The following is a 19,327-nucleotide window of genomic DNA, read 5'->3' as shown; positions in this document are numbered from 1 at the left end:
ACCTTCTCTTGTGGCTGTGGGAAAATTACTATACAGCTTTCAAAGTGGGGGAAATAGTAGTTCTTACCTTACAGGATTGTTGTGGGGAGCAATTGATTAATACATGCAGGATGCTCAGCACGGTGCTGGCATGTGGCTCATGCCCTGTGTCTATCACACTGTTGTTCTCCTGGGTTCTTCTTGAGCCCATTCTTTTTTTTTTTGTTTTTAATAATTTTATTTTTTTAATGGGGTGACATCAATAAATCAGGATACATATATTCAAAGATAACAAGTCCAGGTTATCTTGTCGTTCAATTATGTTGCATACCCATCACCCAAAGTCAGATTGTCCTCTGTCACCTTCTATCTTATTTTCTTTGTGCCCCTCCCCCTCCCCCTTTCCCTCTCCCATTCCCCCCTCCCCCCCCCCCCCCCCGTAACCACCACACTCTTATCAATGTCTCTTAGTTTCACTTTTATGTCCCACCTACGTATGGAATAATGCAGTTCCTGGTTTTTTCTGATTTACTTATTTCGCTTCGTATCATGTTATCAAGATCCCACCATTTTGCTGTAAATGTTCCGATGTCATCATTTCTTATGGCTGAGTAGTATTCCATAGTGTATATGTGCCACATCTTCTTTATCCAGTCATCTATTGACAGGCTTTTTGGTTGTTTCCATGTCCTGGCCACTGTGAACAATGCTGCAATAAACATGGGGCTGCATGTGTCTTTACGTATCAATGTTTCTGAGTTTTTGGGGTATGTACCCAGTAGAGGGATTGCTGGGTCATAAGGCAGCTCTATTTTCAGTTTTTTGAGGAAACACCATACTTTCTTCCATAATGGTTGTACTACTTTACATTCCCACCAACAGTGTATGAGGGTTCCTTTTTCTCCACAGCCTCTCCAACATTTGCTATTACCTGTCTTGCTAATAATAGCTAATCGAACAGGTGTGAGGTGGTATCTCATTGCAGTTTTGATTTGCATTTCTTTAATAGCTAAAGAAGATGAGCATCTTTTCATATATCTGTTGGCCATTTGTATTTCTTCCTGGGAGAAGTGTCTGTTCATATCCTCTTCCCATTTTTTTATTGGATTGTTTGTTTGTTTGTTGTTGAGTTTTATGAGTTCTTTGTATATTTTGGATATTAGGCCCTTATCTGAGCTGTTGTTTGAAAATATCATTTCCCATTTAGTTGGCTTTCTGTTTATTTTGTTATCAGTTTCTCTTGCTGAGCAAAAACTTCTTAGTCTGATGTAGTCCCATTCATTAATTTTTGCCTTCACTTCTCTTGCCTGTGGAGTCAAATTCATAAAATGCTCTTTAAAACCCATGAGTTGAGTACCTATGTCTTCTTCTATGTACTTAATTGTTTCAGGTCTTATGTTTAGATCTTTGATCCATTTTGAGTTAATTTTTGTACAGGGGGACAAACTGTAGTCCAGTTTCATTCTTTTGCAGTTTCATTCTTTCCAGTTTTCCCAGCACCATTTATTGAAGAGGCTTTCTTTTCTCCATTGTGTGTTGTTGGCCCCTTTATCAAAAATTATTTGACTATATATATGTGGTTTTATTTCTGGGTTTTCTATTCTGTTCCATTGGTCTGAGTGTCTATTTTTCTGCCAATACCATGCTGTTTTGATTGTCGTGGCCCTATAATAGAGTTTGAAGTCAGGTATTGTAATGCCCCCAGCTTCATTCTTTTTCTTTAGGATTGCTTTGGCTATTCGGGGTTTTTTATAGTTCCATATAAATCTGAAGATTTTTTGCTCTATTTCTTTAAAAAACGTCATTGGAAGTTTGATGGGAATTGCATTAAATTTGTATATTGCTTTGGGTAATATAGCCATCTTGATTATATTTATTCTTCCTAGCCAAGAACAAGGTATATTCTTCCATCTCATTATATCTTTTTCGATTTCCCTTAACAATGGTTTATAGTTTTCATTATGTAAGTCCTTTACATTCTTTGTTATGTTTATTCCTAAGTATTTTATTTTTTTTGTTGCAATCGTGAAGGGGATTATTCTTTTGAGTTCGTTCTCAATTGTTTCATTGTTGGCATATAGAAAGGCTATTGACTTCTATATGTTAATTTTGTATCCTGCGACCTTACTGTATTGGCTTATTGTTTCTAGTAGTCTTTTTGTGGATTCTTTGGGGTTTTCGATGTATTGGATCATATCATCTGCAAAAAGTGATACCTTTACTTCTTCTTTTCCGATATGGATGCCTTTTATTTCTTTGTCTTGTCTGATTGCTCTGGCTAGAACCTCTAGTACCACATTAAATAAGAGTGGAGAGAGTGGACAACCCTGTCTTGTTCCTGATTTAAGGGGGAAAGCCTTCAGTTTTGTGCCATTTAATATGATGTTAGCTGATGGTTTATCAAATATGGCCTTTATCATGTTGAGATATTTTCCTTCTATACCCATTTTGTTGAGAGTCTTAAACATAAAATTGTGTTGTATTTTATCGAAAGCCTTTTCTGCATCTATTGATAAGATCATGTGGTTTTTGTTCTTTGTTTTTTTGATATGGTATTACGTTAACCGTTTTACGTATGTTGAACCATCCTTGAGATTCTGGGATGAATCCCACTTGATCATGATGTATTATTTTTTTAATATGTTGTTGTATTCGATTTGCCAGTATTTTGTTTAGTATTTTAGCATCTGTATTCATTAGAGATATTGGTCTGTAGTTTTCTTTTTTTGTGCCATCCTTGCCTGGTTTTGGGATGAGGGTTATGTTGGCCTCATAAAATGTGTTTGGAAGTATTGCTTCTTCAATTTTTTGGAAGACTTTCAGTAGAATAGGAACCAAGTCTTTTTTGAATGTTTGATAAAATTCGCTGGTATAGCCATCAGGGCCTGGACTTTTATTTTTGGGGAGGCTTTTAATGGTTTTTTCTATTTCTTCTCTACTAATAGGTCTGTTTAGGCTTTCTACTTCTTCTTGACTCAGTCTGGGAAGGTTGTATTGTTCTAGGAATTTATCCATTTCTTCTAGGTTGTTGAATTTAGTGGCATAAAGTTTTTCATAGTATTCTACAATACTTCTTTGTATATCTACGGTGTCCGTGGTGATTTCTCCTCTTTCATTTTGGATTTTGTTTATATGAGTTCTTCCTCTTTTTTCCATGGTAAGTCTTGCCAAGGGTTTGTCAATTTTGTTGATCTTTTCAAAGAACCAGCTCCTTGTTCTATTAATTTTTTCTATAGTTTTTCTGTTCTCTAGTTCATTTATTTCTGCTCTGATTTTTATTATCTCCTTTCTTCGGCTGGTTTTGGGTTTTCTTTGTTCTTCTTTTTCTAGTTCCTTAAGGTGGGAAGTTAAGTGGTTCACTTGGGCTCTCTCTTGTTTGTTCGTATATGCCTGAAGTGATATGAACTTCCCTCTTATCACTGCTTTTGCTACATCCCATAGATTCTGATATGTCGTATTGTCATTTTCATTAGTCTGTATATATCTTTTGATCTCTGCACTTATTTCTTCTTTGACCCATTCATTTTTTAAAAGTATGTTGTTTAGTTTCCACATTTTTGTGGGATTTTTTTCCTCTTTTTTGTAGTTGAATTCTAGTTTCAAGGCTTTATGATCAGAAAATATGCTTGGTACAACTTCAGTTTTTCTGAATTTGCTGATGTTGTTTTTGTGGCCCAGCATATGGTCAATTCTTGAGAATGATCCATGTACACTGGAGAAAAATGTATACTCAGTCACTTTGGGATGAAATGTCCTGTAGATGTCTATCATATCCAGGTGCTCTATTGTTTTGTTTAAGGCCACTATGTCTTTGTTGATTCTCTGTTTGGATGACTGATCTAGAGCCGTCAGCGGTGTATTGAGGTCTCCAAGTATGATTGTATTTTTGTCAGTTTTTGTTTTAAGATCAATAAGTAGCTGTCTTATATATTTTGGTGCTCCTTGGTTTGGTGCATATATATTAAGAATTGTTATGTCTTCTTGATTCAGTGTCCCCTTAGCCATTATGAAATGGCCATTTTTGTCTCTGAGTACTTTTCCTGTCTTGTAGTCAGCATTATCCGATATGAGTATTGCTACACCTGCTTTTTTCTGGATGTTATTTGCTTGGAGTATTGTTTTCCAGCCTTTCACTTTGAATTTGTTTTTATCCTTGTTACTTAGATGAGTTTCCTGTAGGCAGCATACAGTTGGATTTTCTTTTTTAATCCATTCTGCTACTCTGTGCCTTTTTATTGGTGTTTAATCCGTTTACATTTAGTGTAATTATTGACACTTGTGAGTTCCCTATTGCCATTTTATATCTTGCTTTCTGTTAGTTTTGTGTCTTGTTTGATCCTTCTCTTTCGTTTTTCTATCTTTTGTTTTTATTTGGTTGTATTCCATACATCTTTCCTCTGTTGCTATCTTTTTTATCTCATGTGCTTCTGTGGTGGTTTTTTCAATGGTGGTTACCTTTGAGTAATGAAAAGGGTCCCTACCCTGTTCATTGTAGCGAACTATTTTGTGAGTACTTTTGCTCTCCATCGTCCTTTGCTACTGTTAATCTCCATCTTCTCCCCCTCTTTCTTTTTGTTGTTGTCACAGTTTAAATTTGGTTTTATTGTGTTCTTCTTGGAGCTTTTACTTGTGGCTCTGGTTTTTTTTTTGTTCTTTGTATCTGATTGGAGAACCCCCTTTAGTAATTCCTGGAGTGGGGGTTTTCTGATGATAAATTCCCTCATCTTTTCTGTATCTGTGAATGTTTTTATTTCTCCTTCATATTTGAAGGATAGCTTTGATGGGTATAGTATTCATGGCTGAAAGTTCCTCTCTTTCAGGACTTTAAATATTGGGGTCCACTCTCTTCTAGCTTATAGAGTTTCTGCTGAGAAATCTGATGATAATCTAATGGGCCTTCCTTTATGGTTGTATTCTTCTTTTCCCTGGCTGCCTTGAGAATTTTTTCTTTGTTGTTGGTTAGCATCAATTTCATTATGATATGCCTTGGAGTAGGTTTGTTGAGGTTAAGAAAACTCGGAGTTCTGTTTGCTTCTTGTACTTGAGGCTTTAGTTCTTTCCACAGGCTTGGGAAGTTCTCATCTATTATTTGTTTGAGTATGTTCTCCATTCCATTTTCTCTCTCTTCTCCCTCTAATATACCTATTATTCTTGTTATTCTTTTTGAAGGAGTCAGATAATTCTTGTAGGGCTATCTCATTTTTTTTAATTTTTGAGTCTCTTTCTTCTTCTCTCTGTTGTGCCTCAAGTTGCTTGACTTCTATTTCACTAATCCTCTCTTCTATCTGACCTGTTGTATTAGCTAAGCTTGTTACTTCGTTTTTCAGCTCGTGAATTGAGTTTTTCATCTCTGTTTTATTTGTTTTTATAGTTTCAGTTTCCTTGGACATATATTCTTTGTGTTCATTGAGTTGTTTTCTGAGCTCCCTAAATTGCCTTTCTGTGTTTTCTTGTATATCTCGGAGGATTTTTAGGATTTCTATCTTGAATTCTCTGTCATTTAGCTCCAAGGTTTCCAATATATTAAATTTTTTCTCCATAGATTTTTTCCTCATCTAGCTGTGTTACCTCTCTTTCTTTTGTATCCATGGTATTCGATTTTCTCTTCCTTAATGGCATCTGAGGGTGGTTTTGTTGATAGTATTAATGAGATTTAATAAAGAATAAAAAGTTAAAAAAATAAAAAATCGAAGTGTTGTTTTTTTTAAAAAATTAATAATGAAATAAAGAAAAATAAAATAAAATAAAATTTTTTAAAAAAGGAAATTATTCCCCCCCCCTCCTTTTTTCCTCTCCTCTCCTCTCCCCTCTTTCTTGAGAAAATCTTGTGGTGAACTGTGAGTTATAACAAACAATGCCTGTGATGGAGGGCCTGAATTGAGGAAAATTAATAAAGGGGCAAAAAAAAAGAAGAAAAAAAAAGGGGGTATGGACCCACAAAAAGCAAATAAGGAAAAAATTTGGGTCAAGAATAAAATGATTTGCTTTTAGGTGTTGGTTGTCTAAGAGTTATGATGAGAGGAATAAGAGGAAAACAGAAAAATGGGGGGACAAATTAAAAAATTACTATTGTATTTAGTGGAACAAGAACTAGATAAAATGGAAAGCCAGGGATGGGAGCACTGCTAGTGAGTTAAAAAGGTGAAGTAAAAACCCCCCAAAATGCCACAAACATAAGTTTGAGTCCCAGATAAGATAATTTGTTGGTTATTGAGGTTTGAATGAGGGGAGATGTAAAGGAGAAAGGAAGAAACTAATATAGAGGGAGAAAAGAAAGAGAGAGAGAGAGAAAAACAAGAGAGGGAACCACTAAAAGAAGAAAAAAGAAAAAAGAGGAGAGAGAGAGAGAGAGAGTTAAGGGTTTTGGAGTGCAACCCTCATAGAGAGAAAGGAAGAGGAAAGAAAAAATAATGGGAGATGTAACACTTATGGGTAGTGTAGTTCAAGGAGAGGAGAGAGTAAGACCGGCAGAGAGTTAATCGGCCAAATTGGAGGAGGAAAAATAATATCAAGAATGAAGATAAGAGAAACAAACGAACAAATATAATAAAATGGGATAGGTTATAAAGTCTGCAGATTATTCTTGATTTTGAGAGGTTATCTTCTTGCTTTTTCTTTTCTCTCCCTCTTCCTGGTCGGTGACTCTGTACCCCGGGTTCTGCCCCTTTGGCACGCTCAGGTAGAGGTTTGCAGTTGATAAGTCTCTATGGCAATGTCATGTATTGTGCTTTAGTCTCGTTGGCAGTCGAGGCTCATTAGCATTTATAGGCTCCGACAGTGAGAGAGTCCGTGTTCCTGGAGCCTTTCTCCTAGTCTTTCCTTCCTCAATTAGTAGCCTGATAATCCAGCTATGGGGTTGCTGCTGCCTCTGCCTGGATAGTAAGAGGCTCAAAGAGCTGGCAACTCCCCACTCTATTTCTACTCAGCACAGGGCTCTGGGTAGGGCTCAGTCAGTCAGAGCTGCTACCATAATCAGGCAGGGTTTCCGCCCACTCAAAGACCTCTGGCTCTGCCACTCTGTCTGGTAACACAGGCAGGCGCCCACTTCCGGGGCGCTTGGAGGAAACTCTCGCTCACTATCTGCACGCGCAGACCAGGATATCCGGCCAGCAGTCTCACGCTCTGAGTGAAACCCCCAACCGCATGTAAAAGTTGCAGTGTTGGAATTGGCTCTCGCTCCGTCCCCGTGCGTGGCTTTTGCAAGGCGCTGGGGCGGCCCGAGATTCCGCTTTGGCCCACACAAAGGCCCCTGACTCTGCCCCTCTGTGCCATAACACGGGCGCGCACTGCCGTGGCACTCGGAGGAATCTCTCGCTCACTATCTGCTCGCGCAGACCAGGATATGAGGCCGGCTGCGTTTCCCTATGAGTGAAATCCCCACCAGCACGGAAAATTTCCACCGTTGGAATTAGTTCTTGCTCCCTCCCGTGCGCGGCTTTCCCAGGGCGCTGGGGCTGCCCAGAGATTCTGCTTTCGGCCCACAGAAAGGCCTCTGACTCTGCCTCTCTGTGGGGTAACACGGGCACCCACTCCCGGGGCTTAGGAAGAAATCTCTTGCCCACTTACTGTGCGCGCCAACCAGGAGATCGGGTAAAATGGCTGCCCCGCTTGTCTTTCTTTGTTTGGGTTTGGCGCGAGTGTTAGCTTGTATTGCCCGGGTTGCCACAGGATCAGTTTTTCCTCGGCGCCACAGCCTGGTTCGGCCGTTTGTGCCGCGGCCTGGATCTATTCACCCCCTTTGCCCGCCTCAGTTTCTATATTCACAGTTACCAGAGAAAGCCGCCCTGTTTAGGTTAGTGAGGAAGGCGGAACATTTCTTACTCCCTATTCCTTCGGGGTTTGGTTATATATTTAGCCAATTTTTCACTCGACCATACCTTCGGGTGTATTGCGAAGCATCTGGAGGCTCCAAGTATAGGTTTTTCTGTTTCTGGTTGAAGATCTTGTTGAGTTTTGGGGGAGATTTATCGGTATCGCTTCCTACCCCGCCATTACTCTGACGTCATCTCCTTGATCCCATTCTTAAACTGACCTAGGTAGATGGTGTTAGATATGTAATGGGGCATGTGGTTAGTGGGTTAAATACTGGTATTATGTCAGTTCAGCCAGGTTGGAAATAAAAATTAGCCCAATAGGGTCTAAGACCTTTATAGCCCAAGAGGCTTTTTGTTCAGAGACAGATCTTTAGAGAGTCAAGACTCTCAGGGATTCTGCAAATGTTGAGCCTCTTCCCTGAAGCCCTCCAGAGTGTGGCATCATCAGGACCTGGACCCCCACCCCAGCCCAGTGTCCTTGTAGGTGGTTGGCACCCTGCCAGGCAGTTTCCTCTGTTGGAGTGGATGGTTTTCCTATATTGTAGCTGCATATATGCATAGTACTACAGGTAGGGACAGTAACAGATATGGAAGCCCGAGGCATGCGGTGCACAGCAGAACATGAGCCTCGTTAACGAGAAGTGCAGTGTAAGCCTTGGGCTTCTTGGCATGGGTAGCAACCAGGCTGCTAGCCATATTCCGTCTTGAGGAATAATATTTATATGCTAAAGACTAATCTCGCTGAACACCATAAAAAGTATATATAGTATAAAAAGACCCAAAGGCTAGAGTATGTTTTTCCTAATCACTAGAAAACAGTATTTCAGTGTCCTTCTCCACAACACCATGTGCCATGGAGATGCACACCTGAAACCTGTATGTTCCTATGAACCAGTGTCACCTTGCTAAATTCAATTTCTAAATTTAAAAAAAATAGTTCCTAGCAACTGGGAGTGATTTTATCCCTTCAGAAACACAGAGCAATATCTGGGAACGTTTTTGGTTGTCCAACTGGAGAAAGGGTAGGATGCAACTGGCATCCAGTAGGCAGAGCCCAGGGGCGCTGCCCACAGGCTCCAGCACAAGGACAGCCCCTCACCACAAAGCATTACCTGGTACAAGATATCAAGAATACTGAGGTTAAGAAACCTGGTTTAAGTAAAGTTGTTTTATTGTTGCTTATTTATTGGCAAAGATCATTTTTTATGCAGCTCGCTTGTAAGGATTATTATGAAATTCTGTTTAATGTGAAATCCACAGCCGACTCATGACTGCAGCAAGGGTATGTACGCACTGCTCCCTTGCATGGCCTTCTAGTGACATCATGGCACATGGATCGTGGAGTATAGCAGATAAAATTAGATAGGTGAGCACTTTCATTTGGCCAGGTCATCCTGGCAGGTGTCAGCAGGTGTGGTGTGGCCTTTACTGCCTGTGTGAGTCCAATATAATGTGCAATGGTGTTTATTCCATTGGGCCTTTGCTTTTAAAACTTTTAAGCAGAGATCAAATTTGAGCCCAATATAGTTCATGCAGGTGACAACTCCAGGGCCAAGAGACTTGCTCATGGTCACAGGTGACCCCTTTTTAGGACGTTTATGTATGGTTTGACAGTTAAAATTTTAACTGGGTGTTACTTATATATATAAAAGCAGGATTAACTAGCAAGACAAGTTCTTGTTTATTTTTAACTGGTAGACATCATATGTGTGAGCCATGGTGTTTGAGGTTTATGATTTGACAGTGACTTTTACTAGAAATAAAAAGTCTTAAAAGATGTTGCCAATTGCCAGTTTTTGGTTAATAAATGCTCCATTGGGAAATTGCTGTGATTAACTCTTCCTGGAAATTGCAGTGCTCTGGAGTTCTAAAAGCTCAGAGAACAGCATGAAAACATCCGGAAAGAAATCGCAGCATCATTTACATTATGGGTATGTTTGTTTTCTCATATTTGTCCTTTTTCTTTCTTATCCACAGTGGCATCATTGGGGAGCGCCTGCCAATTAGGTATTACCTAACTTGCGGCATGCTGGCCAGTGGTGCCTTCACTGCGCTGTTTGGGTTAGGGTATTTCTACAATATCCACAGTTTTGGATTCTATGTGGTAACTCAGGTAAGGTCTGGGTCCAGGGCTCACCACACGTGGGGTCTCCATGATGATCTGAACAAAGTATTTATGTCACGGGTCCCTTCCTCTGTCAAGAGGGAAGATGGTCGATGACAGAAGGTGGGGGTAGGGTGGCTGCCCTGTGTCCTGTCTGACATCAGGGTCAGCGCTGACATGTAAAGTCTCTTCTGCCTTCTCTGAGATTCCAGCCGTTGTGCAGTTTTCCTTATCTTTCCGGAGCTGCCTCTTTAGTCCTATTCGTTCATCCCCCAGCAGGGGATGGCAGCGTGAGCCCCTCGGTCTTCACCTGGATGAGTTCTAGATTTTGGTCATGTAACACACTGGACCAGTCAGGCTAGGGAGATGCGGAGTGTAGCGAGGGCAGGAGGCAGGGAGGACTTGGGTGTCATTAGCAATGGGACAGGTTGTATGGAGGTGGTCATGGAAGGAGAGAGCTTAAGGGTACTCACAGCAAGTGAGGGCTGACACAGGCCTTGTGGCTTTGCCCCTCCAGCTGGGTCCCACCATTCCTGAAACACTTGGCTATTCCCCCTCCTGACATTCCCATGGATAAATATTTACTAGAAATGGAAAATGACTTAAAATAATGAACTCAACTTCTGAGGCTCTCCAGATAGCATAAGAGGGTGTTGGATATAATTTGCTTTTAAAAATTTTGCCATAGGCCTTGAAAAAAATTTGACTGTTTTAATTATAAAAGTGATTTACCCTTTATAGTAATATATAAAATTAGAAGGAAGGAAAAAAGAAACAATTTCCCAGAGTTCCAGCATGTTCCTAGGGGGAAGACCAAGCCTGGCCAGCCGTAAGGCTGGACCCTGGGGTGACCTCTGGATGGTCTCCCACAGAGCTGGGCTGTCACTGTGGTGGTTGTAGGAGATACTAGGCTGTACCTAGTTTCATGTTGTCTTGTGAAGTTGCCCCTCACACTCCTGAGACTAAAGCAAACCCATTCGCCAGTACACTTGCTAAATCCTCTCTTGAAATGTAAGCTCAGGGTACTCTTGAAAATGGGGGAAATGCAGGTTTTAGGTCGTTAAGCTCAATTCAGAGGATTATGATCAATAGTATATGAGAAGTGAAAGTGTGCAGTTCACAAGCCTTGTTTATGGTACAAAAACAGTTCTATAAAAAGAACAATTCTTCTCTCTTTCTATAAAGTTTTAAATTGGACAGAGATTGAAGACTTTGGCCCCAAGATGTTGATAGTAGTTCATCTTCTATCCAGAGATTTCTTTTTCTTCCTTTTCTCTACTTATTCTAAAATTTTCTCACTAAGGTTGTATTGCATTTGTAATTATGTATAGAGAGAGTTTAAAATACATCTCTGGCTGTTGGGACTCACGTCAAATAGTGCTTGGCCCCCTTCTTTTCATGTGAGTCAGCTGTGCTCCCAAAGAACAGGGAAGAGGGAGCTGTCCTGGGCCCCGTGGAACACAGCCCTCCCTTCTGCCCTCTGTCACAGGTCATCAACGGGCTGGTGCAGACCACCGGCTGGCCCAGCGTTGTCACCTGCCTCAGCAACTGGTTTGGCAAAGGAAGGTGAGACTTTGTAATGTACACGACTGTCTGACCACTGCACTGTACACCCACAACTAAAACAAAATAATATTGAGTGTCAACAGTCATCAAAAAATAAAAATTTTTAAGAAGAAAGGTGAAAAAGGCCACCAGCTTTATTTTTTAGTTTTTCTTTAGATTTATTGTAGGACAAAAAAACCCCACAACACTTGAACTAGTCTTATTCTATAAAATAGGATGATTAAAACTTCTGAGACTTGGCCCTGGCCGGTTGGCTCAGTGGTAGAGCGTCGGCCTGGCGTGCAAGGGGCCCCGGGTTCGATTCCCGGCCAGGGCACACAGGAGAAGCGTCCATCTGCTTCTCCACCCCTCCCCCTCTCCTTCCTCTCTGTCTCTCTCTTCCCCTCCCGCAGCGAGGCTCCATTGGAGCAAAGATGGCCCCGGGCGCTGGGGATGGCTCCTTGGCCTCTGCCCCAGGCGCTGGAGTGGCTCTGGTCGAAACAGAGCGACGCCCCCTGGTGGGCGTGCCGGGTGGATCCTGGTCGGGCGCATGCGGGAGTCTGTCTGACTGTCTCTCTCCATTTCCAGCTTTGGAAAAATACAAAAAAAAAAAAAAAAATTCTGAGACTTGAGGTTCTGAAACTCCTATGGCCTTTGTCCCGGGAATTGCCCTCCCTGCTGTGGGCGGGGTCACATCTGTCCTGTGCAGCTAACCAGCAGCTCTGCTCTTCCTGGCCTCCTGGGAACCCAGGAGAAATGCCATGGGCAGAGCCCCGCCCTAGGCCTTTTGATGCAGAAACTACATTAAAAATAAGACTCAAAGGCATGTGGAAGTGTGACAAGTTCTGACTAGTCAGTCACCTAGCACCCAGCAGAGGTGCACTCAGCCTCTGGTAATATGACTGCAGTCCAGGTGCTGTTGTAATGTCTGTGACACACAGCCTTGGGCCAGGGCCTAGCCAGAGCCAGGGGTAAGAAGTGTTGGGAGGTACTGAAGGAAGACAGGGAAAGTGAAACAGGAGCCAGCTCAATGAGCCTCATTTGCATACTCCATTCACCTGATGGGTCCCTCAGTGGAAAGTTGTGTCAATGGAATATTTCATCAAATGATTAGATTTAGTGTGCAGAAGCACACATTTAAATTTAGGGCCTTCCAAGAATTTCAGGAAAAGGCCCCGTTCCTCTTTTGAATCATAAATGCAGAAGCTCTGAAAGAGTGGTATAGTCACACACACATATCTCCAAGGTTAAATGAAGCCCCGCTCCCTCATCTTGCAGAAGTGCCTGCAGGACCCGACATAGCAGATGCACTTACGCTTCTCGACATCCTCCTTGTCTCTTCTGTTGCAGGCGAGGTTTGATTATGGGGGTCTGGAATTCCCACACCTCAGTGGGCAACATTTTGGGATCCCTGATTGCTGGCTACTGGGTGTCCACGTGTTGGGGCCTGTCCTTCATCGTGCCTGGGGCCATAATGGCAGCCATGGGGATTGTGTGCTTTCTCTTTCTCATCGAACGTAAGTGCCTGTGGACTGGGAGATGAGCCCTGGGAGGGCTTCGGGGGCAGGTTGCTTAGTCTTGGGCAGATGTGTGCTTACCCCCAGCTTTCTTCTTAAGATGCAGACTCCCTCATTACCTGTTTCTCTCCGGGTCACGTTGGATTTTCTGCTATTTCCCGATTTCTGGAGTCACCGATGTTGAAATGCCCTCTACCCCACCCTCCCACCCACAGCCTCAGGCATGCATGGTTGTCCTTGTGTCCGGGAGTCCCACGACTTCCTCAGACCTGCCACATTGCTCACCTCCTGGGGCATGTTGCCTGGCCCCTGAGGCGCACCTGCTCACCCCAGGCTTATTCCCACCAACTGAAAAGAACCTTGCCAGCTTGTTTGCTTTCTGATAAGACAGATCTTGGACAATGTTATAAAACCGTGGCACAACTTATGACCATACATCTTAATTAGGTGAGGAGTGTTCCACTCTAGACCCAACAGCAAACTTTTTCATTGAATTTCAAGTTAATGTTTAAAAAAGAGACCCAGCAGGACAAGGAGTCTCGGTGACACTGACAACAGAGAAGCTGGTGCTGCTTTAGCTGCTCTGGGTCTGGACGTTCCAATCACACAAGCAGTTATTGTAGCTTGAGTGTTAGCAGGGTTCTGGGAAAGGTCATTTGTGTCACCTGCTTTCATCCCGGCTGGCTCCCCAGCACCCACAGCTCTTGTCACCAGGGCTCTCCAGGGTGTTCTTTACACATTAGTCACCTGGAGAACAATGTACTTCCTCTTTGCTAGCACAGGCGCCCCTGGGTACAGTGTGTTTTTTCTGCCCAAGGTCTACAGTCCACAGTGGCTTTTAATTCTCTTCCTCAACTTATAAGAGGCTGGTCTAGGGGAAGGAAGAAATGCAAAGAAAAGTGGAGTATGTGGCTGTAGGCATGAGCTTGCTTGCTGGCCTGGCCCGGGATCTTAGTGCCAATTCCTGATCAGCTCAGTCATCCTGGCCAGGTCTTACCCCTGCTCAGGGCAAGATTTCCAAGAATAAGGAAGCTATGGTTTGGTCTTTTGTAATAAAAATGAGAGCCTCCTTCCCATTGAGCCACTGTTCCTGTGGCTTGGCAGAGAGTAGGGTTGGGGAGGGAGGAACCGTGCCCAGAGTCTGGACAGAGGGCTCTCTTGGATTAGTGATATTGAGCATCCTTTTATATGTCTACTGGCCATCTGTATGTCCTCTTTGGAGAAGTGTCTATTTAGGTCCTTTGCCTTGTTTTAATTAGATTGTTGTTTGTGGGGTTTTTTGTTTGGTTTGGTTTGGTTTTTTGGTGTTGAGTTGTATAAGTTCTTTATCAATGTTGGATATTAACCTCTTATCAGATGTATCATTGACAAATATGTTCTCCCATTCAGTGGGTTGTCTTTTCATTTTGTAAATGGTTTCCTTTGCTTTTTAGTTTGATATAGTCCCATTTCTTTATTTTTTTCTTCGATTTCCCCTACCCTAAGAGATATATCAGAAAATATATTGCTATGAGAAATGTCTGAGATTTTACTGCCTGTATTTTCTTCTAGATTTTTATGGTTTTGAGTCTAATATTTAAGTCTTTAATCCATTTTGAGTTTATTGTATACGGTGTAAGAAGGTGGTCTAGTTTCATTTTTTGCACGCATCTGTCCAATTTTCCCAACATTATTTATTGAATAGACTATCTTTACTCTATTGTATCTTCTTACCTCCTTTGTCAAATATTAATTGATCATAATGGCATGGGTCTATTTCTGGGCTCTATTCTGTTCCACTGTCTATATGCTTGGTTTTATGCCAAGACCATGCTGTTTTGATTACTATGGCCTTGTTATATATAGTTTAATATCAGGTAACATGATTCCTTCTTTCTCAAGACTGCTGCTGCCATCAGGGTCTTTTGTGAGTTTGTATAAATTTTGGGAATATTTGTTCTAGTTCTGTGAAATACACTATTGGTATCTTGATAGGAATTGCATTGAATCTATAGATAGCTTTGGGTAATATAGACATTTTAATAATTAATTCTTCCTATTCATGAGTACAATATATGCATCTACCTGTTTGTATCTTCTTCAATTTTGTTTCTTCAGTGTCTTACAATTTTTCTGCGTACAGATCATTTACATACTTGGTTAAATTTATTCCTAGGTATTTTTTTATGCAATTATAAATGGGATTGTTTTTTAGTTTCCCTTTCTAATAGTTCACTATTGGTGTATACAAGTGCAACTGACTTCTGGATATTTATTTTGTATCCTCCTACTTTACTGAATTCATTTATCAGTTCTAATACTTGTTTGGTGGAATCTTAAGGGTTCTTTATATACAGATGTTGGCAAAAATAAATTTACAGTTGTATGTAAAACACAGAGTTTATTCTTATATTATTATTTATTAATTATTGTATTATTTTCCATATAAACAACTGTAAACTTACTTTTGCCCACCCCTTTACAATATTATATCACCTGTGAATAATGACAATTTTACTTCTTCCTTTCCAATTTGGATGCCTTTTATTTCTTCTTGTCTGATTGCTGTGGCTTGTACTTCCAGTACTGTGTTAAATAAGAGTAGTGAAAGCAGATATCCTGTCTTGTTCCCAATCCTAGGAAAATACTTGTAGTTACACCATTGAGTATGATGTTGGCTGTGAGTTTGTCATATACAGCCTTTATAACATTGAGCTATGTTCCCTCTATTCCCACTTTGCTGAGAGTTTTTATCATATATAGGTGCTGGATTTTATCAAATGTTTTTTCTGCATCTATAGATATGATCATGTGATTTTTATCCTTCATTTTGTTTATGTGGTATAACACATTTATTGATTTTCTGTCTGGAAGATCTCTCCATTGATATCAATGGAGTGTTAAAATCCCCTACTATGACTGTATTACTGTCAATCTCTCTTTTTGTGTCCATTAAGATTTGCTTTATATATACTGCTCACAAAAATTAGGGGATATTTCAAAATGAATATGAAACGATAAAAAAGCATTTTATTTTTTTATTAAACAAGAACATCAGAAAAGCAAACGACAAGTCAAAGAAAGTTGTTTGATTATGTAAATGACATGCAAAACCTTTTATTTCATTTGTGAAAATGCACTGTACAAAAGGCTGAAAGTACTGGAGTATCTGCACGTTTCCTGATCCCCTAATTTTTGTGAGCAATGTATTTAGGTGCTCCTATATTTGATACATAAATGTTTACAGGGGTTATAGCCTCTTGTTAGATTGTTCCTTTTATTCTGTAGTCTCTTCAGTGTCTCTTACTGTATAGCCTTTGTTTTAAGTCTATTTTGTCCAATATAAGTATTGCTACCCCAGATTTTTTTTTTATTTCCATTTGCATGAAATGTCTTTTTCTATTCCTTTTCTTTCAGTCTGTGTGTGTCTTTTGTTTCAAGGAGGGTTTCTTATAGACAGCATATAAACTGCTCACAAAAATTAGGGAATATTTCAAAATGAATATGAAGCTATGAAATATCCCCTAATATTTGTGAGCAGTATATATGGGTCTTCTTTTCTTATCCACTCAGCTACCCTATGTTGATTGATTGGAACATTTATGCCATTTACATTTAAAGTGACTAATATTTATTGTCATTCTTTTAACTATTCCTGTTTTTCTTTTTCTTAAAGAGACCATTTTTAACATTTCTTGTAATAGTGGTTTGGTAGTAACAAACTCTTTTAGCTTTTTCTTGTCTGGGAAGCTCTTTATTTCTCCTTCAATTTTAATAGGTTTTTTTTTTATTTTATTTATTCATTTTAGAGAGGGAGAGAGAGAGGGAGAGAGACAGAGAGAGAACGTGGGGAGGAGCTGGAAGCATCAACTCCCATATGTGCCTTGACCAGGCAAGCCCAGGGTTTCGAACCAGTGACCTCAGCATTTCCACGTCGATGCTTTATCCACTGCGCCACCACAGGTCAGGCACTCTCCTTCCATTTTAAATGATAGCCTTGCTGGGTAAAGTACTCATGGTTTCACATCCTTGTTTTTCATTACTTTGAATATTTCATGACAGTCCCTTCTGGCTGAAATGTTTCTGTTGAGAAATCAACTGACAGTCTTATGGGAACTTCCTTGTAGGTAACTAACTGTCTTTCTCTTGCAGCTTTTAAGATTCTCTTTGTCTTTAACTTTTGCCATGTTAATTATGCTGTGTCTTGATGTTAGGCTCTTTAAGTTCATCTTGTTTGGGACTCTCTGCACTTCCTGGACATGTGTGTCTTTTTCCTTCATTAGGTTAAGGATGTTTTCCTTCAGTCATTATTTCTTCAAATAGGTTCTCAATCCATTGCTCTCTTTCTTCTTCTTCTGGTACCATTATTATACAAATGTTGTTATACTTCATGTTGGCCCAAAGGTCCCTTAAATTATCCTCATTTTTTAAAATTCTCTTTCCTGCTCTGACGAGTGTTTTATACTACCTTGTCTTTCAAATAATTGATTCGACCCTCTGCTTTATCCAACCTACTGTTTATTTCTTCTAATGTATTCTTCATTTCAGATAGTATAGTCTTAATTTCTGACTGGTTCTTTTTTATGGTTCCTATGTCCTTTTTCATGATGTTTTAGTTCTCACTAAGTTCCTTGAACATCCTTATAACCATTTTTTAACTCTATATCTGATCAATTGCTTGCCTTCATTTTACTTAACTCTTTTTCTAAAGATTTCTCCTGTTCTTTCATTTGGAGCATGTCTCTTTGTCTCCCCATTTTGGCTGCTTCTTTGTATTTTTTTCTAGGTATTAGGTAAAGTTGCTATGACTCCCAGTCTTGGTAGGGTGACCTAATATAGTAGGTGTCTTGTGGGACCCAGTAGTGTAGTCTCCTTGATCACCTTAGATGGATGGATGCTCTAAGGCAGGGGTCCCCAAACTATAGCCCGCGGGCCACATGCGGCCCCCTGAGGCCATGTATCCGGCCCCCACCACACTTCCGGAAGGGGCGCCTCTTTCATTGGTGGTCAGTGAGAGGAGCATAGTTCCCATTGAAATACTGGTCAGTTTGTTGATTTAAATTTACTTGTTCTTTATTTTAAATGTTATATTTGTTCCCATTTTGTTTTTTTACTTTAAAATAAGATATGTGCAGGGTGCATAGGGATTTGTTCATAGTTTTTTTTATAATCCGGCCCTCCAATGGTCTGAGGGACAGTGAACTGGCCCCCTGTGTAAAAAGTTTGGGGACCCCTGCTCTAAGGAATGTCCCTTGTGCGAATTAAGTGAGCCCTCCTGTTATAATTGAGTCTTGATTGTCAATGGCTCTTTGATGTGTGGGCTTAGCTCTCAGGTTGGCTGACTATGAGGATCAACCCAGACTACAGTGTACAAGCTGCAGTACAGGTGCTAACCACACAAAGTAGAATTTGCTTCAGCAATTTCTGGTGCCTGCTGAGATCTCCCTGTGTGTATGCTGCTTGTGAAGCTTATTGGATCTTGTTCTGACAGCTGAAGCTGGCCACTGGGTGTGTTAGTTCTGAGGCCTCTTGGGAAGGGCTGTGGTACAGGCCAGTGCAGACACTGCCTGTGACTGGCTCTGGGCAACCTATTTGGAGCTACAGAGCAATCCACAGTTTGTGGCTCCCTCTGCTGGGCCTGAGTACACATGGGAAGGACCAAGCTGCACCCCAAGGCTGGCTTTTACCAATACTGGGCCCTGGGGCAAGTCAACAAAAATTCAAGGCACCCCAAGATCCTCCTCTGCCTACCTTCATCTGCCAGCTGCCTGTTAGGCTGTCACTGAAAGGGCCTCCAAACAGTCTGAATGCTATTTTGTAAATTATAAGACTTCTCTTCAATTGGTTATTAAGGTTGCTTGCTCTATATTTTAGTAGTAATTCCAGTTTGGTCCTGGGAGGAGGTAAGTGTAACATCCATTTACTCCACCACCATCTTGGATCCCTCCTAGGTGATAATCTTAAGAAAACAAACTTTGTCAATTATAAATGTCTTATTTTAGATAATATGCACTTAAAAGATAAGATGCATTTAAAAGATATATTTCTGCAACAGGAGTTTGGGATCTTAAGTCTTATTCCTCAAAACTGGCTCCTAGGAATGCTGAGAAGTAAAGATTATTTTGGGGGACTGTGGAAACTCTTTTTTTAAAAAAGCATCTGTGAAACATCATGCATTATATCTTCTCAGCCACAATCATTCTGTTATATGAGGCTTTCCCTCCCTGTTTCCTCCTGATTAACAGACAATGACTCAGTTCTTATGGGGCACATGCTTGGGGATGGAAGGCGACTTCTGAGAACATGGCTTTGACAAGGAGTTCTGTGCACTAACCATTATACTGTGCCTCTGAGAGTCACTTTTGAGGCAACTCCTCCAGCCAGCCTCA

At 40.8% G+C, this 19,327-nt stretch overlaps 1 protein-coding gene across 10 annotated transcripts in view; it reads left to right on the top strand.

Annotated features, from left to right (window-relative positions):
• Window positions 1-19,327, top strand: part of SLC37A1 (solute carrier family 37 member 1) — a 64,114-nt gene that overhangs the window by 19,885 nt on the left and 24,902 nt on the right. For all 10 annotated transcript variants that reach the window (XM_066259309.1, XM_066259307.1, XM_066259305.1 and 7 more), the window contains 3 exons: window positions 9,771-9,906; window positions 11,387-11,463; window positions 12,793-12,959. In XM_066259309.1, the coding sequence (XP_066115406.1) occupies window positions 9,771-9,906; window positions 11,387-11,463; window positions 12,793-12,959 (380 nt within the window). The remainder of the gene's footprint in view (window positions 1-9,770; window positions 9,907-11,386; window positions 11,464-12,792; window positions 12,960-19,327) is intronic.

The sequence above is a fragment of the Saccopteryx bilineata genome, chromosome 2 (assembly GCF_036850765.1).
Source record: "Saccopteryx bilineata isolate mSacBil1 chromosome 2, mSacBil1_pri_phased_curated, whole genome shotgun sequence".
In the NCBI taxonomy this organism is placed as follows: domain Eukaryota; kingdom Metazoa; phylum Chordata; class Mammalia; order Chiroptera; family Emballonuridae; genus Saccopteryx; species Saccopteryx bilineata.
The sequence above is the reverse complement of the archived record's forward strand: the minus strand, read 5'-3'. Positions and strand labels throughout refer to the sequence as shown.